The sequence below is a fragment of the Panthera tigris genome, chromosome B1, assembly GCF_018350195.1.
Source record: "Panthera tigris isolate Pti1 chromosome B1, P.tigris_Pti1_mat1.1, whole genome shotgun sequence".
In the NCBI taxonomy this organism is placed as follows: Eukaryota; Metazoa; Chordata; class Mammalia; order Carnivora; family Felidae; genus Panthera; species Panthera tigris.
The window spans coordinates 78,646,734-78,663,579 of NC_056663.1; the positions used below are offsets into that span (position 1 = coordinate 78,646,734).

A 16,846-nucleotide genomic window follows, 5' to 3' on the forward strand; every position below is an offset into this window, starting at 1 on the left:
TTATTGAAAAACTGAAATGTCAAAGAATGAATTTAGCTAATCCCATTAATTATAACCATTCTTCAGGAATTTTAACGTCATGTGAAGATGCTAATTTTAATATTTTTAAGGGTGGTATCTCTGCTCAAAGTCAGATATTGAGTAGGTTTAAAGTAAATATGGCAAGAAGTCATGTCAGTGAAAGTACTATGACATTGTCATTAATTTGTAGATTTTGGAATGAGCTTCTCTGAACCTATGACATGTATACTGATGAAATAATGAAGGATATCCCTTTATCCTACCTGAAAAAAAACTTATTATAAGACAGGTAGGAGGATGTGAGTTCATACAAAAAGGCCCTGTAATATTATGTACGAATCTTGCACAGTAACAGTGATAGTGGAATTGAGTTGGTGAATCAGAGGGCAATACCAGCGGCAAGGAAAATGATTATTTCTAGACTGTAAGAAAAACCACTCTGGGAAAAAGCTGTTCGGAGCTTTGACTGATAAATTATATTTCTAGAAAGAAGCTGTATTCTGCACAGAAAGTCCATGGTGAAGCATGTTTTACATCAACTTTTTGAAAATGTAAACAGAACACAATTTGATCAGTAATTTCTAAATAACTCGGGTTCAAGGTCCATACCTAGGTTCAGTACCCATTAGTGCTCAGTGTCTCATGCCATCTGTATCCGCATCTAAGTCTGCATCTTAACATAAGGGTAGTTAACATTCAGGGGGAAAAGGTAAGTCATGTGTACTATATATAGTATGTTTCAAAAGCAAAATTACTGTAATTAAAAACACTCAAGCAAGCATTTTGTAGTAATCTTCTTAAAACCCACTTTATATGCTCAAACAAGCATTTAGAAGTAATCTCCTTAAAACATACTTTATAAAGTACTGACCCGCAGATGATGTGATAAGTTCTGGAAAGATTCCTTTCCAGAGAATTCTGGATAACTAACTTATGATGTATATAAGTACACTCACATATGCCAGGGATCACAGAGGCAAAATAAAATGTGGAGGCATCTTTTTTAGCACATATATTTGGTCATTGTCTTAGCAACCACTGATTGACATAGAAATACATGCTCAATAAATGTTTCTGGAGATAATTTGACATTAAATCTTTTTGGAGACTCTGCATATACTCAAGGATAGTATACTACCAGGTATAGTTTTATGACAAGGACTACTTCTCTGAATATGGAAACTCCTTAATAGAAAGATGTGGAATGCTTTTCACTTCAATATGGCTTATATGTGCATCTTATTTTTATAAGTTTATTTTGAGAGAGAGCCTGAAGCAGGAAAGGGGGATGGAGGGAGGGAGAGAGACAATCCCAAACAGGCTCTCAGTACGGAGCCTGATGCAGGGCACGATCTCATGAACCGTGAGATCATGACCTGAGCTGAAACCAGGAGTCAAAAGCTTAACCAACTGAGCCACCCAGGTGCCCCTACATGCATCTTATATATGCATAAAAATGACCATCACTAAGGTCAGTGGTGTTAACCATGACAGCATCCGAGTGGTCAACCTTAAGTCTTGTTCTCTTGGTGGCATTTGACACGGTTGACCTCCCATTGAATCTGCCCTCCCTTTGATTCTAAGACTGCATTATCTTGTCTTCCTACTTCTCTGTGTACCCCCTGCCCTCCTGCCTTAGGTTTATTAGTGAGTTCGTCTTTTCCTGCCTAACCAAAAACGTTCATTTTCTATAGATTTCCATTTGAGACTTTCTTTTCTCCTCATTTCAACTTCTCCCTGGGTGAATTCATTCATTGTTCCATAAATAAAATCTAGAGTCCTTGCTCTCCCAAGAATAACCTATCTTTTAAGTTGTGTTGCACACTTGAATATGTTTTTTGTGCTTATACTATCTAGCAGTGGTCCTTACTTTTCTTCCAGTTTATTGCATCTTCTTGTTTTCATTGTCTGTATTGTACACATTAAAAACTGTAAACTGGTCACTTTTATTATGACCTTTAACATAGATTTTTATACCCACCTCCATTTTCCATGCCACATTTTCAGTTGTCTACCAGATGTTTCAACTCCTTGTCCTACAATCATCTCTAACTACTTAATCTAGTATAAGAGACCCTCCATGGTTTGGGTTATTTTTCACACTTGTCTCTAGAATGCATTCCTGGAGTTTGGACCCTGGAGCATTTTGCCATTGTCTGGACTTTTTTTTCTTTTCTTCTTCTTCTTCTTTTTTTTTTTTGGTGCAGCTCACTTTTGAATTTTGATTTATTTTTAAACCATGGATGATTCTTACCGTGTAATGACTTTAATATTTACCAATCTGCAGGTCTTATCTACCCTGCTCAATTTTAAACTTTGAGAGTAGAAGCCATTTGTTATCTTTGTATTCTCAAAAGGACTGTCACATAACTTGTATTTAATAAAAGTCATTTGATTAAAATGATTCATTAATAATACAAAGGCCTATAATTATATTTGACTGTTTTCTTTGTTTTGTTAGAAAATACGTTTTAATCTTGATTAAAATATTTTTGCTTATTTTCCAAAAAATAGATGTTGCATATTTTGATCAAATGCTAATTTGTCTAGCTAGTTAAGGAGAAAAAGTTACTCAAATGCCCTCCTAACATAGATCCTTATTTTTAAAATGAAATTTGGGTCACCTGGCTAGCTCAGTCAGAAGAGCATGAGACTCTAGATCTCAGGGTTGTGAGTTTGAGCCCCACATTGGGTGTAGGAATTACTTTAAAAAAAAAAAAAAGAAAAAAAAAAATATATATATATATATATATTTTAATGGAATTCTACATATTGTAGTGTGGGCTTCAGTTTGTTTTGATCCAAAATATTTTTTTTTCTTTGAGATCTGTGTCAAGATACTTTTTTGCTGTGCTAAAGCTATGCTTTCTTGATTATGATTTGAAGTCTTTTACTGGCAAATTTCTTTCACTTAAATGAAATTTAGAGTGTAGAAAATGCATACCTCTTTAAACAGAGCCACTCTAATATTATTAATGGTATAAACTGTTATGAAAACAAATAAAAAAGTAAAGTGGAAAATACTAATCAGCCATGGCTGTGTTTTAAATTTTAATTTCCTAATCCAGGTATATCCTTGAATTTTCTGTATATAATTTTATTCATAACTTTTCATACAACTGAAGTTGTAAGATGGTATACCAATTTTTAATTTTTATCTATGGTGCATTATGAATTGCGGCTTAAGAGGATAAACTCTATTTAGTGATGAATTATCCCCCCAAAACACTAATGATTTATTTATCAACAAAGATAACACCATAAAGGAAAATATACCACAAGTCTCACTCCCAAATATTCCCCCTAAATAATAGGAAAACTAGGATGAGATAGCACAGGTTAAATATTGTGATTCAAAATATATGCTTATTGGAGCACCTGGGTGGCTCAGTAGGTTGAACATCCCACTCTTGATTTTGGTTCAGGTCATGATCCCAGAGTCATGGGATTAAGCTCCACATTGGGCTCCATTCCAGGTGTGGAGCCTTCTTAAGATTCTCTCTCTCCTCCTCTGCCCTTCTCCCCCTCTTGCCCTCTCACGCTTTCTCAACAACAAAATATGTTGTTGAGAACAATACAAAATATGTATTATATTTTTTATCAAAACAAAAGGACATAGTCTACAAAAAGGGTTTTTCTTTTTGTTTTTTGCTTATTTTATGTGTTGGTGAAAATAGGATTTTAGTAAACAAGTTGGTAAAGGTTAATTTATACTCCTGAAATTTTTTTGAGTGTTTTCCAGATTCTTATGTTTCTTAGATTTAGTGTTCTTTATATAAAAGAATATATGTTTGAATCTCAGTGATTGTTTATCCTAATGATCTAATGTGGCTGTTTCCAAGTTGCACATTACAGACATGAGAAATACTTAAATCCATATTCACACAAAACACTACTAACTGCAGTAAATAACACAACATAGCTATTGTAATACCACTATTTTATAGTATATTTGAAAAAAATTTTTTAGTGTTTATTTTTGAGAGAGAGAGAGAGAGAGAGAGAGAGAGAGAGAGAGAGAGAAACACAGTGTGAGTTGGGGAGGGCCAGAGAGGGAGAGAGGGAGGGAGATAGAGAATCAAAAGCAGGCTCCAGGCTCTGAGCTGTCCAGCACAGAGCCCAATGCCAGGCTTGAACTCACAAACCACGAGATCATGACCTGAGCCAAAGTTGAATGCTTAACCGACTGAGCCACCCAGGCACCCCTATAGTATATTTTTAAAAAACCTTTCTTTTGCTGCTTACCAATGTTATGCCTGCTCATAGAAATTAAAATCAATACAGAAAAATATAATATAGAAAAGTGGAATTACCTGTAGATCCACTACTGTGGCAGTCACTGTTAAGAATTATAGATCCAACAGTAATACTGGTTAATAATCACCAGAATTTAAATAACACTGAAGGTACGTCCGTGTTCTTAGTGTGCTTACATATATGGAGTAATATAAGGTAGGAGCTTTGTTATTACTACTTTAAGGATGAGGAAACTGGCCCAGAAAGGTTAAGGAAAACTGGTGTGGATCACTCCCTGTCTTTCCTATGAGTAGACTATCTTTTAATTTAATCGTTACTATATTATATACAAAAGTAGACTATAACGTACCAATACTGTCCTACTGTGAGATCCAAAACAGACCCTACCTTGCCAACCTGCTCTTTATCCCAATCTTATATATTTACAGCACTGCTGTCCAATTATGCTACAAATCCTGCCACTGCTATCTATGTAAAAACAAAGTCACTTCTCACAGTCTTTACTAATTAAAGCTTAATCTGTAGAAGCCATTGTCCTCTCCTAGCTGGATAATTACAGGAGTCTCCTTTGCTGTTCTCCCTGATCCCAACACCACCCCATCCTCTGGTCTATTCTCTATACAACAGTCACAATAAGATGTTTAAGTGTCAATCAGATCATGTTACCCTCTTGCTGAAAACATGTCAATATTCACGTTATGTTGATGGCACTTAGAATAGTATCCTGACTCTTTACTATAGCCTTCCAGGCCTGTGTGGTCCATTTCCACCCTCTTTTTGGGCGTCACATCCTATCGCCCATCTTCCCTTCTTCCTTGTTGCCTGAATTTGAGCCACAATGCCCTCCTTTCTGTCTCTGGAAGGTGTCACGTTTATTCCTGTCTCAGGGACTTTGCACTTGTCTCTTTGTTTGGCATCTTCACATAGCTAGCTACTTTGTCATTTCAGTCTCCCCAAAGATGTCTTCTCAGGCTACCTTTCTAAAGAACCCTATGCTCCACCACCCCATCCAATCTCAGTCTGTTACTTTCTTTCTAGCACTTATCACTTTCTAAAATTATTTGCTTACTTCTGTGTTGTCTACCTCTCTTATTACAGTAGAAACTCCACAAGAATAGGAACTTTCTCTTACTCATCACAGTGGTGCCTATAGTAGGCCTTCAGTGAATCGCCTCATTAATGAATAATTTAAACGCACCAGCATGTTCAGATACAAGGATGCTTACTTCATGAAGTATTGTTTGCATATTCCTCAAAATTCTCACCCTGCTCTAGATAGCTGACTGAATACTGGAATTGATTACACATGGAAAAAATGTTTTTAGTAGCTGCAGGTGATGGTAGAAGCATACAGCTGATTAAGTGGCAGTACAAAAGATAGGTTTGTCAATTCATACTGAATGAGTTTAAGAAATGAGACAGTATTTTCATACGAAGAGTTTCCTATCACTGAATAGTGGATCCGTCACCACTGTATTGTTATATAATTGTTATAAAGACAGTGAAGGGTAGTTTTACATGTGGTAATTCCTGGAACAATGTGGTCCATTACAGTTTCTCAGTGAGCTGGTTTCCTAGTCTTGTTTTGATCAGTAAAAATCATTTTTTCTCCTATGGCTTCTTCCTAAACATTGAACCATTTCAGGGAAAAAGATAGCTCAATTGTTTTTGATGATTGGCTAATTTATCCCCTTCCAAATGTCACCAAAATTAATGTGCACCTTGAACCTTTGGTTAATCTCTTCAGGCTCTTCACTGGGTCATTAGAATTACTATATTTGGCACAAAAAAAAAATAGCTGCATCTCACTTGTGTTTCCCTAAAAGAGACACTGTCTTTACAAATGGAAATACAATTTGCACAGATTTCTGCTTTTATAATATTTTAACATTTGTATGAAATCCTATGAACCAACTGCCTTTGTTGATTATAAACTTCTTTATGTAAACATTGTTTCTTTGATTACCAAGACCCAAAATGATCATTTTGGGTAGTTTTTTACGTCAATATTAAAATGTTCTTTAGGGGGTAAAGTAGCATTTTAATGTGTACATTTATAAAGAAACTTTAACCAAAATCAGCATAGAGACAATCATGAAGATGTAACAAAGCTTTAAATGCTGTATGAATAGCTGTTCTAGAAAGAATAAGTTTTTACATACATATGCTTTTATCCTTGATCTAGATCAGAAAGTGGTTATTTGTGGTGTGTAATACATTGTCTTTAATTTGAGCTTGAAATTCGATTTGTATAAAACTTGATCAGGACAGGCCGTCCCATTTATCTTTTGTATCCATCTTTAACTTAAAAGGATTTCTTAAAAATAATCTTAGAGATTTTCTATTTAACCTTTTCGTGATGAGAATTATCATCTAAAGAGAGGTGGTTTTGCTGTGGTTTCTCGCTCGGAAATGACTGAGCTAGAACTGGAGCTGAGGCCCCCGGCTCGAGCCTCTGTCCCCGCCTTTGCCCCTGCATATTTGGCCCTACAGTGTGGGCCTCACATTCTGTGTAGGTGCTTAGTAAATAGATTATACTGTAAAGTTGAATTTTGATCTACAGAATCACTGAGTAAACTTTGTATTTTCATAACACTCCGTGTCTAAGAAGTGAGTTCAAGGTCTGCCCCCCTGTCCTCTCCCTGTCTCTCTCCTTCCCCTCCTCCTTCCCTACCCACCCCCCCTTCTAAAATGTACTGATATATTGCTTAAAACTAGATATGTAACTTCCCAACACGTGCCGTAGTTCAGTTTTAAAGATAACCACACGATAAGGTGTCAGTAGAGACTGGCATTTCCCTGACCCATCCACGCTCTGTGGCTTGTCTTCTGTGTTAATAATGCATATGTTTGTGAGACAGCTGGCTGAGCTTTGGAGAGAAGTCTGTGTTCCTGGATGTTTTTTTTCCCCCTGTGCAAAGCTAAATGAACCGCATGGGAATTGAACCTATAACCTTGGCCTCATTAATTTACCTTCTGTACAATCGCCTTTTGGAAATTTATGTTCTACTGTAATGAGATTAAGAGTGCGATTTCATTCATTCAATAAATAGTAGCAACCATCCACTAATGGCAGCAGGGTGCACAGAGATGCACAGGACAAGATTTTTGCCCTCCAGGGATTAGGATAAGTGCACAGGTCACTAATGTGAGGCCCAAAGTGGTGTCTGCTGAAAGAGGGAGGGGAGGGTAGCGCAGTGCTGGGGTGAATCGGGGGAGGGAAAGCGGTGCTTGCTGCTGGGAGAACACCAGGGCTCCTAAAGGATGGATGTGCTACGGGGAGTGTGAACAGGGGTGAGGAAGCAGGGTTGTGTCAGTGCCAGTGTCTGCACTGGCAGGGATGTCAGCGTCATGCGGCCCGCACGAGGCTGGGCATGTGAGAGGACCTGCAGGGGAAGGTTGAGAGGGAGGAAGACCGAGCTGTCCTACCGAGGTCGTCATTCATGGTGGTGTTGGTGGGACGATGGAAGTAATGCAGTCAAGCTCTTAAATAGGAAAAGTCATTTGTCAGCCAGTGTGGAAGGAATTGGGAGGAGAGGCTGGTGACAGGGAGGATGCCTGAGAAAGTGAGTGACAGGGACCTGAATCCCTGTTCACAGTAGCCGGTGAGGCCGAATGGCAGACCTGGTAACTGTTAGATTTGCCAGTTAGGAAGGAGTCCAGGGTTTGAACCTGGGAGGTTCACAGATGGCAGTACCCTTCCAGAAGTGCATGGAACACAGAGGCAGAGATGTTCTATAAAGGAAGTGAAAACAGGCCGTTGGACATGGGGGGAGTGGTTGGAGCCGGATGGGAAGATTTGGGAAGTCATTCACCAAGAGAGCTGTTTGAGCCGGGAGAGTGAATGAGATCATTAAGGGACAAAGTACAGAAATAAGGAAAAAGATGGCCAAGGGTCGAGCTCCGAAGAAAAGCTACATTGATGATCTAGAAAATGAGAAGGAGCCTGAAAAATAGAGGAGGCGTGTTAGGGAGAACAGGCTCAGTACAGTGTTACAGAAACCCAGGAGGCAGAGGGCTGCTGAGAGGCGTGTACAGGCAGATTTGCTCTAATGTCATTGAAAGATGGTAGTGAACAAGAGGGGAAAAGGGTTCGTGTTTGCTTTAGTTTTATAATGAAAAAGAAATGTTTTAATTTGAATTTCACAGTGCATCCTTTTTATGCTAGACTTTCTCTTCAACTTTTCTTAATTTGGTTCCACTACATACATCTCACTCTCAAGATAGTTAAAAACAAATCTCATTCCTTCATATAAGGACTGTGGGAGGACTTCAGAATTGACGATGGGATGGGTTTTATGGTGTCTGTTGCAACAATGCCAGTTATTCAAAATCAGTCATTTATTCAAGAGCTGACTGGGGTCCTGGTCTGCCCCAGGTACTAATTAGTCCAGGAACTGGGCACACGATTGTAAATAGCAGAAGAAAATCCTGGCTTCTATTGAGTTTACTTCCTTGTGTGTATGGGGAAGACAATAAACAGAGTACAGAGGTAAAGAGGACAACATATTAGATGGTAATGTGTTGTTCCGAGAGGGAAAATAAAGCAGAAAGGGGATAGAGGGTCCTAAGGAAGGAGGCATTTTCAGCAGTGTAGTCAGAGAGGCCAGACTGAGAAGGTGACATTTGGATGAAGCCTTGAAGGAGGTGGGAGGGACTCTGTAGATATCTAGGTGAGAGGGGAGAGCAAGTGCAAAGGTTCTGAGGTGGGAGCACACCTGGTGGTTTTGGGGGCCACTGAGGAGGCCAGTGTTGCTGAGTGGTATAGGCAGGCAAGAGAGGTTAGAGAAGTCTGGGAGGCCAGATTTGGCCCTGCGGTAACATGGATAACTGACTTTTCTTTTGAGCGTGAGGGAAAGCCCCTGGATGGTTTTGAGCAAAGGAGTGAATAAAGATGATTCTGGCTGCAGAGGAAGGAAGGGGTGGCAAGGAAAAACAGGAAGATCACCTAGGAGGCTTTTGCAAATCCCTGGGAAGAGGTGTTGACAGCTGAAGCTAGTGGTACGAGAGGAGGTGTGTGAAGCGAGTAGAATCTGGATGTATTCTGAAGGCAGAGTAAATAGAATTTAGCAGATTGGATGTGTGGAGGGAGAGAGTAAAGAGTCAGAGATGAGTCCAAGTTGCTGTTTTAGTTTGCCAGGGCCATGGTAACAAAGTACCACAAACCGGGTGGCTTAAACAACAAAGATGTATTGTCTCACGGTCCTGAAGACCCGAAGTCCAAGGTTAACGTGCGAGCAGGATCGCTTCCTTCTGAAGGCTGTCAGGGAGAATCTGTTTCTTACCTGTCTCTAGCTTCTGGTGGTTTTCTGGCAATCTTTGATGTTAACTGGCTCGTGAAAGTGTCACTGCCTTTACCTTCACATGGCATTCTCTGTGTGTGTCTGTGTCCTGATTTCCGCTTTTTAAGAAGGATGTGGGTCATGTTGGAATAGGGGCCCACCCTACTCCAGAATGCTCTCATCTTAACTAAGGTATCTGCTATGACTCTATTCCCAAAAGAGATCACACTTGGAGGTTCTAGGGACTAGGACTTCAACATGGGAATTTTGGAGAAGACACAGCTCAGCCCGTAACAGTTGCCATTAACCGACATGACAAAGTCTGTCTGTAGGAGGAGCAGGTTTGGGGCAGGGAGAAGATCAGCAAAGTTGGACATGTTAAGTTTGAGGTGTACCTCAGACACTCAAGTGGGCATGTCAGGCAGGTGGATAAATGGGTCAGAAATTTCAGGAGGTGTCTGAGCTGGAGATAAATATTTGGAAGCCCTGGGCATATCCATGACGTTAAAGCTAAGAAACTAGACAAGATCACAGAGAGGATGGGTTTGACAAGAGGAGGAGGGTTATAAAAAGTGAAGTTAAGAGATTATTAAGTTTGGAGACCAAGACCAAGGCTCCCATAAATGTGAAACACAAGTCCTACCTACGCTTGTAGTTGTGAAAAAGCAGCCACAGTTAACGACGATTGTAAGTTGCATTCTAATTGTTTACGAAGTCGCGATATTTCCCTGTGAGGCGTAAGAGAGGTAAGAGGGTCGGACAGAGCATGGATTGAGTTTCTCTGACATGCTGAAGAAGTTACTGGTGCTGAAATGGAATGTTTTGAATGCCATAAAGAAGTCAAAGGACACTAATAAAAATAATAAAGAGCATTTTTCTCGGAAGGAGAAACAACTTTGGAGAACATTGTTGCAGTCCTTGATTTAAGAAGTCATTTTCTAAAAAGTCAGTCATGCTGCAGTGCTCCAGCAGCTGAATACTTTGTTCCTTCTGTTTTTCGTGAGAACGTAGTGAAAACGTCTTAAAAAAAAAAAAAAATTACCAGGACAGAATTAATCACGTTTTAGCTAATTTAGAAAACAGAGAAAGCATCACTGTGACATAACCATTCTAGTCTTTTAATGTGTTTTCTTTGAGTCTTTTCCACATGTTCCTGCTGTTTCACATGGAGACTGATGTCGTCGTGACAGCAAGGCGATGGTGGTGACATACAACAGTTCTATTCAGAGTCTTCTGAACACGTCCAGCTGGCATTTCCCTGAGCCGTTGCACCTCTGCTTCCCCCACACCTTTTCTTTGTCCAGCTCTCATCCTGTTGTGCTTCCAGATTCAGTTCAGTGGTCACCTTTGGGGAAGCGCTTCCTTACTGGCAGAGTCCCACCCTTCCCAGTATGTGCCGCCATACTACCCTGCACCATAGCACTTACCGTAATTGTTCAGGTCCCCACTCACTGGAGGACAGAGACTGGGTTTGGGTATTTATTTCCTCAGTACCTTGCACAGGGCCTGTGGGTACATATTCAACAAATACATGTGGACTACAAATGAATAATGTCACCTTCTTTGCCTGTTCAGAATACGTCTGTCACTGAACTACGATGCCTTATTAGAATGTAAAACATTCTTGTTTAAATTAGCACAGTAATATAGAATGTATCACAGTATATATGAGAATATTCCCCTTTAAAAGTATTCATAGAGGGGCACCTGGGTGGCTCAGTCAGTTAAATGTCCGTCCGACTTCAACTCAGGTCATGATCTCATGGTTCGTGAGCTTGAGCCCACGTAGGGCTGACAGCTCAGAGCCTGGAGCCTGCTTTGGATTCTGTGTCTCCCTGTCTCTCTGTCCCTCCCCTGTTCGCACTCTGTCTCTCTTTCAAAAATAAATAAGCAATAAAAAATTTTTTTAAGTATTCATACAGATTTTTGTTTAAAGGGCTAAATTTTTCCCTAAAAACTGATGCCCTTCATTTTCTTACCGGAAAGATACCTGAGATATTCACCACATATGGCTTTTGTTTTTTGAGTATTGACTGTGTCCTTTTAGTGAGCAAAATGAAGTGATTTGAATATACCTATATAAGGTAACACGGAAAAATGCAGAAGCTTGGAGGGGTAGAATTGCTGGCAGTCAAGGCAAGAATTTTTACATTTTGATTAGTGGATTGTTTTGGATATGGGAGAGTTTTTTATCTGGCATAATTGAGATATATAATGTGAGTCTGGGTGAAGAGAGTAAAGAAGTATTGTAACAGCTCCTTGATGCCAAAAATACTTCCGTAATGACTCAGCTCAAGATTCTCCTCCTCCCTGCCCACCTAGAATGCAAATAAGTTTTTTGGTCAACTTTCTCAAAAATATTGGGGCCGGGGGAGTATTTATGTGATTATTGTTTCTTGGTATTGAGAAAAGGCTTTGCTGCATAGAATTCTGGATAGCATTACTCCACTGGTAGGGTTTTACCTTCATTTTCTAGGTCACATCTGTGACCAGTAAATACTGAATTCATTTATGAAACTGCAAGTATTGACAAAGTTTGAGCTAAGCTGTACAGCATATCAAATTTGCTATTGTAGCGTATTTATTTAAATCTTGATTTCTTTCCCCAGCTCTACTTTACGAAGTGTTTCTACTGGATCTTCAAGACCTTCCAAAATATGTTTGGTGTGTGGGGATGAGGCTTCAGGATGTCATTATGGGGTAGTAACCTGTGGCAGCTGCAAAGTATTCTTCAAAAGAGCAGTGGAAGGTAAATGTTCATGTGGGTGTTCCTTTTACACGTTTTCTTTCCTGCTGCATAGTTTGCTTCCATAGTTAACTCTAAATCACTACAGGGAAATAGATACAAAATACTTCTGAGGCAGTCTGTCAGTGATAAATAGTAGTAATGTCTTATCTAAAAACCACCTGGAGATTTTCCACTGAATGCTGTTGAATGGGCAGAATTTGAAATTGGGAATTGAGATCTGTCAGAAAGAACTTTTTTGTTTTTATTGGTCTTTGTTTTTCAGTGAGACTCAGAAAAATAATTCTCCATAAACTTAATTTGCATGATGTGCAAGAGCATTTTTACTAGGCACACATAGAATGTGTCACGTCTTTTCTGTGTTTCTGTATAAATATATGTGTTTGTGGCAAATTGAAATTTTAATATCACGATCGTGTCTGTGATTTAAGTTGTGTTCCATACAGAATAATTGCATTGAACAGCTGCTTCAGATTCCAGGTCCCTGCTTCAGTCCTACCGTTGTTCTAACTGAAGGTTTCCAAACCAGTACACTAAATTAAACATTTGACTGAGATTCTCTAGGTATATTTAGGCTAGCTTTGCTTCTGTCCAAGTAATTGTACTTCCTGGGGAGAGGTAGTCTTTTAGATTGTGTTCTCCTTCCTCTGTCCTCACTTGTAAGCCATTAATTACCATCAGACTTAGATGGTTTTAGTAATATTGACTATATGATTGGCTGAAGTGTAGAAGTTTTGCTCTTAGTAGCAGCATTATTGCATCCTTGATGCTTATTTTACCGAGGAGCTCAACACTAAGACTCCTGTAGGTTTATTTCTCGGGCAGTTTTCTGGGGGATGAACTACTGCTTCAGAGACTTAAAGCACTTGAATGTTTCATCTTTGTTTTGCTGGTGACCACAGGAAGCTGGTGTCCTCAGTTCTGGATGGAAAAGCTCACCAACTCATTATTTCTGTGCTTCTAGGATTGGTTTCGTGTTATTTAATTAATATTACATGATTTTACATTATTTACACTATTAATTATTTAATAGTCCCGAAACTCAGCATTAAATTGGTAATAGGAGTTCTGTATTTCTTTCTCAGAATATGGGTTCTTGGTTACAGGTGACAGAAAATCAACACAAACAGGCTTAAGCAGCAGTGGAAATTCATTGGCTCACATAACCATAAAGCCCTGGCGTAGGCTTGGCTTCAAACAAGCCATGGTTGTAAACCAGGTGGTTAGAACTCCATTGCATTCTCTCCAGTGCTTGACTTTGCTCTGGCTCTGTTCTCATCCAGGTTCTCTCATGGTGATGAGATAGCCACCAGGACCTCATTAAAAAGAAGTTCTCTGTTCCCAGAAGTTCTTAGAAAAGCTCCCAGTTAAATCTCCTCTAAGACTGCACTTGGCTCCCATGTTCCCCTCCAAACCAATTACAGTGACCTGGGAATGCAGTGATCTGACAGGCTAGTTCTGGCTAGAGTCAGCCAACTTAAACTACCTACACTAACAGTAGGGAAGAGCATTTCCTGTAGGAAACCATGGATTCTGTTACCAGGAGATTGATTTCTGGAAAATAAATTTGTGCAGTACTGAGATCAATTTATTTTTTAAGACTTTCCTCACCCACCACTCCCCTCTTTCTATCCTTAACTATATGATTGGCTCAGTAGAAGATAAGATAATAAGGTAAAATTACCTTTGGTACCTTCCTAATGCCACTTTGTACCTTCCAATATAAGGACTCCCCTCTTAGGCTCACTAATTAGTGAACAAAGTAAGGCAATATATAACAATAAAGCAGTGTAGAGAGGGCATTTGGAATGGTACCCTCTGTGGTACCCTGCCTGTGGCTCAGCCTTCGTATCAGAACCCAAGTTGTGGCTGTTTTCGGAACCTGAACTTCTCTGCTTCTGAAGCAAATGGCTTTCCCAAAGGTTTTGCTTAGTTTTGTTGTTTTAAGTAGTTTCTACGGAAGTAGCTGAGGAAACAGTTGTTTTTGTAACTGAGGTATAAATAAATATGGAAAAACCTTGATGTCTAGACATCCTTTTCTTCCATTGGAAATTTGATCGATAATAGATAATGAAACTTGATGAGCACCTTTTAAGACTTTTGTTAATATAGCTTAGTCCCGGGGCGCCTGGGTGGCTCAGTCGGTTAAGCGTCCGACTTCTGCTCAGGTCATGATCTCACGGTTCCTGAGTTCAAGCCCTGCATTGGGCTCTGTGCTGACAGCTCAGAGCCTGGAGCCTGCTTTGGATTCTGTCTCCCTCTCTCTCTCTCTCTGCTCTTCCCCTGCTGACACTCTGTCTGTCTGTCTGTCTCTCTCAAAAATAAAATAAACATTAAAAATTAAAAATACAACGTAGTCCCTATTTTGGGGGAATTTTGATTTGATTTGACTTTATTTTTTCAATATGAAATTTATTGTCAAATTGGTTTCCATACAACACCCAGTGCTCATCCCAACAGGTGCCCTCTTCAATACCCATCACCCACCCTCCCCCCCTCCCACCCGCCCATCCAGGAAGTAGCGACAGCTAACAAATTGATGAAAAACGACTTAAGCAATATAATGGAACAAGAATTTAGAATAATAGTCATAAAATTAATTGCTGGGTTGAAAAAAGCATAGAGGACAGCAGAGAATCTATTGCTACAGAGATCAGGGGACTAAGAAATAGTCACAAGGAGCTAAAAAATGCTATAAATGAGGTACAAAATAAAATGGAGGCGGCCATAGCACAGATTGAAGAGGCAAAAGAGAGAATAGGTGAATTAGAAGATAAAATTATGGAAAAAGAGGAAGCTGAGAAAAAGATAAAAATTCAGGAGTATGAGGGGAGAATTAGAGAACTAAGTGGGAATTTTGATTTTAGAGCTCACCTGAGTGAAACCAGACCATGAATTTTGAAAATAAACTTGATCAGAGTGAGGACTTACTTGTTTTTATTTTGTATTTGTATTTCTTTACTGTTTTATCATGTGTGTATGAGAGAGAATATGTGAGAAATTGGACTCTGTTTGTATCAGAACTTTTTTGACTTAATAAAAATAAATTATTTTTATAATGCTTTATAGTTGGAAGCACTAGTTTCATAAAATTATGGTATATGGATATATTATTCTTCCCCTTTTATAGATGAAGACAATTGGGATCAGACCCAGTTTATCAATCTATTCAGAATCATTAGACCAAACTTGGACCTGGATTAAAGTCTCAGGACTCCACACCTAGACCCAACCCAACATCTCACAACTCTGAATCTCTCAGTCTACTTCTTTCATTTTCTATAATTTTCAAGCTCATGGAAACTCTACCCTATATGTCATTCGTTCATGCCTACTTGGTGATAATGGTGTGATGTAAGCATTGAGAAGACATAATTTGGTCTATATTATAGTGTATATAAAAATATATAATACATATATAGCACATAAATATATATAATACATGTGTATATATATATATATATGTGTGTGTGTGTGTGTGTGTGTGTGTGTGTGTGTGTGTGTATGCGTGTGTGTGTGTGGATAGATAGATAGATAGATATCGGGCTTTCCCTGATAACCTTAAGCTCTTCCTTTGATTATAAAAGCAGAGAATTCAAGAAGCAGTAGATAGAGAGAGCTGGGATAAGGGAAGTCAGGTAAGCTGAAAAGAGCTAACCACACCAAGCTCAGAACTGGAAGCATCCACTAGAGTGGAGGCAGGAAGAAAGATGGAACAGTCTGAGCTCTGATTTTACTGGTTTAGGGCTTTATGCCCTAGAGCACTCCACTCTAAAGCTTGGTATAATAGTGTAGTAGTAACGGTGTAAGGAGACTGCAAATCATTTGTTAAAAGTATAAATTATGGGGACACCCGGGTGGCTCAGTTGGTTAAGCACCTGACTCTTGATCTCGGCTCAGTCATCTCATGGTTCATGAGACTGAGCTCCACATCAGGCTCTGCGCTGACAGTGCAGAGCCTGCTTGTGATTCTCTTTCTCTCTCTCTCCCTCCCTCCCTCCCTCCCTCCCTCCCATCCACACACTTTCTCAAAATAGGTAAATAAACTTAAAAAAAACATTAAAAAATGTGTAAATTATGTTCTTTGTGTTCTGTTTAATGGGACATATATATGTGCTTATTTTTTTTCATCTTAAACATTTAATATAAAAAAACTTAGAAGTCTCATCCAGAACAGCTTATTTTCCAATAATGTCAGTTAAGAGCCATATTATTGTACGTTACAAATGGAAGTTTATAATTTTGTTTTTAAATTTGAATTGCTTATTTGCCTTGAATGTTTGTCAAGACCTTTCTATATTAAAAAGAAAAAGAATAGGGGCGCCTGGGTGGCTCAGTCGGTTAAGCAGCTGACTTCAGCTCAGGTCATGATCTCGCGGTCCGTGAGTTCAAGCCCCGCGTCGGGCTCTGTGCTGACAGCTCAGAGCCTGGAGCAGCCTGTTTTGGATTCTGTGTCTCCCTCTCTCTGACCCCCCCCCCCCCCCCGTTCATGCTCTGTCTCTCTCTGTCTCAAAAATAAATAAACGTTAAAAAAAAATTT

The 16,846-nt window shown here is 39.3% G+C and overlaps 1 protein-coding gene across 1 annotated transcript in view; it reads left to right on the forward strand.

Moving 5' to 3' along the window:
* NR3C2 (nuclear receptor subfamily 3 group C member 2) overlaps positions 1-16,846 on the forward strand; it is a 345,322-nt gene that overhangs the window by 156,293 nt on the left and 172,183 nt on the right. The window contains exon 3 of the mRNA XM_007091751.3: positions 12,170-12,309. Within this exon, the coding sequence (XP_007091813.1) occupies positions 12,170-12,309 (140 nt within the window). The remainder of the gene's footprint in view (positions 1-12,169; positions 12,310-16,846) is intronic.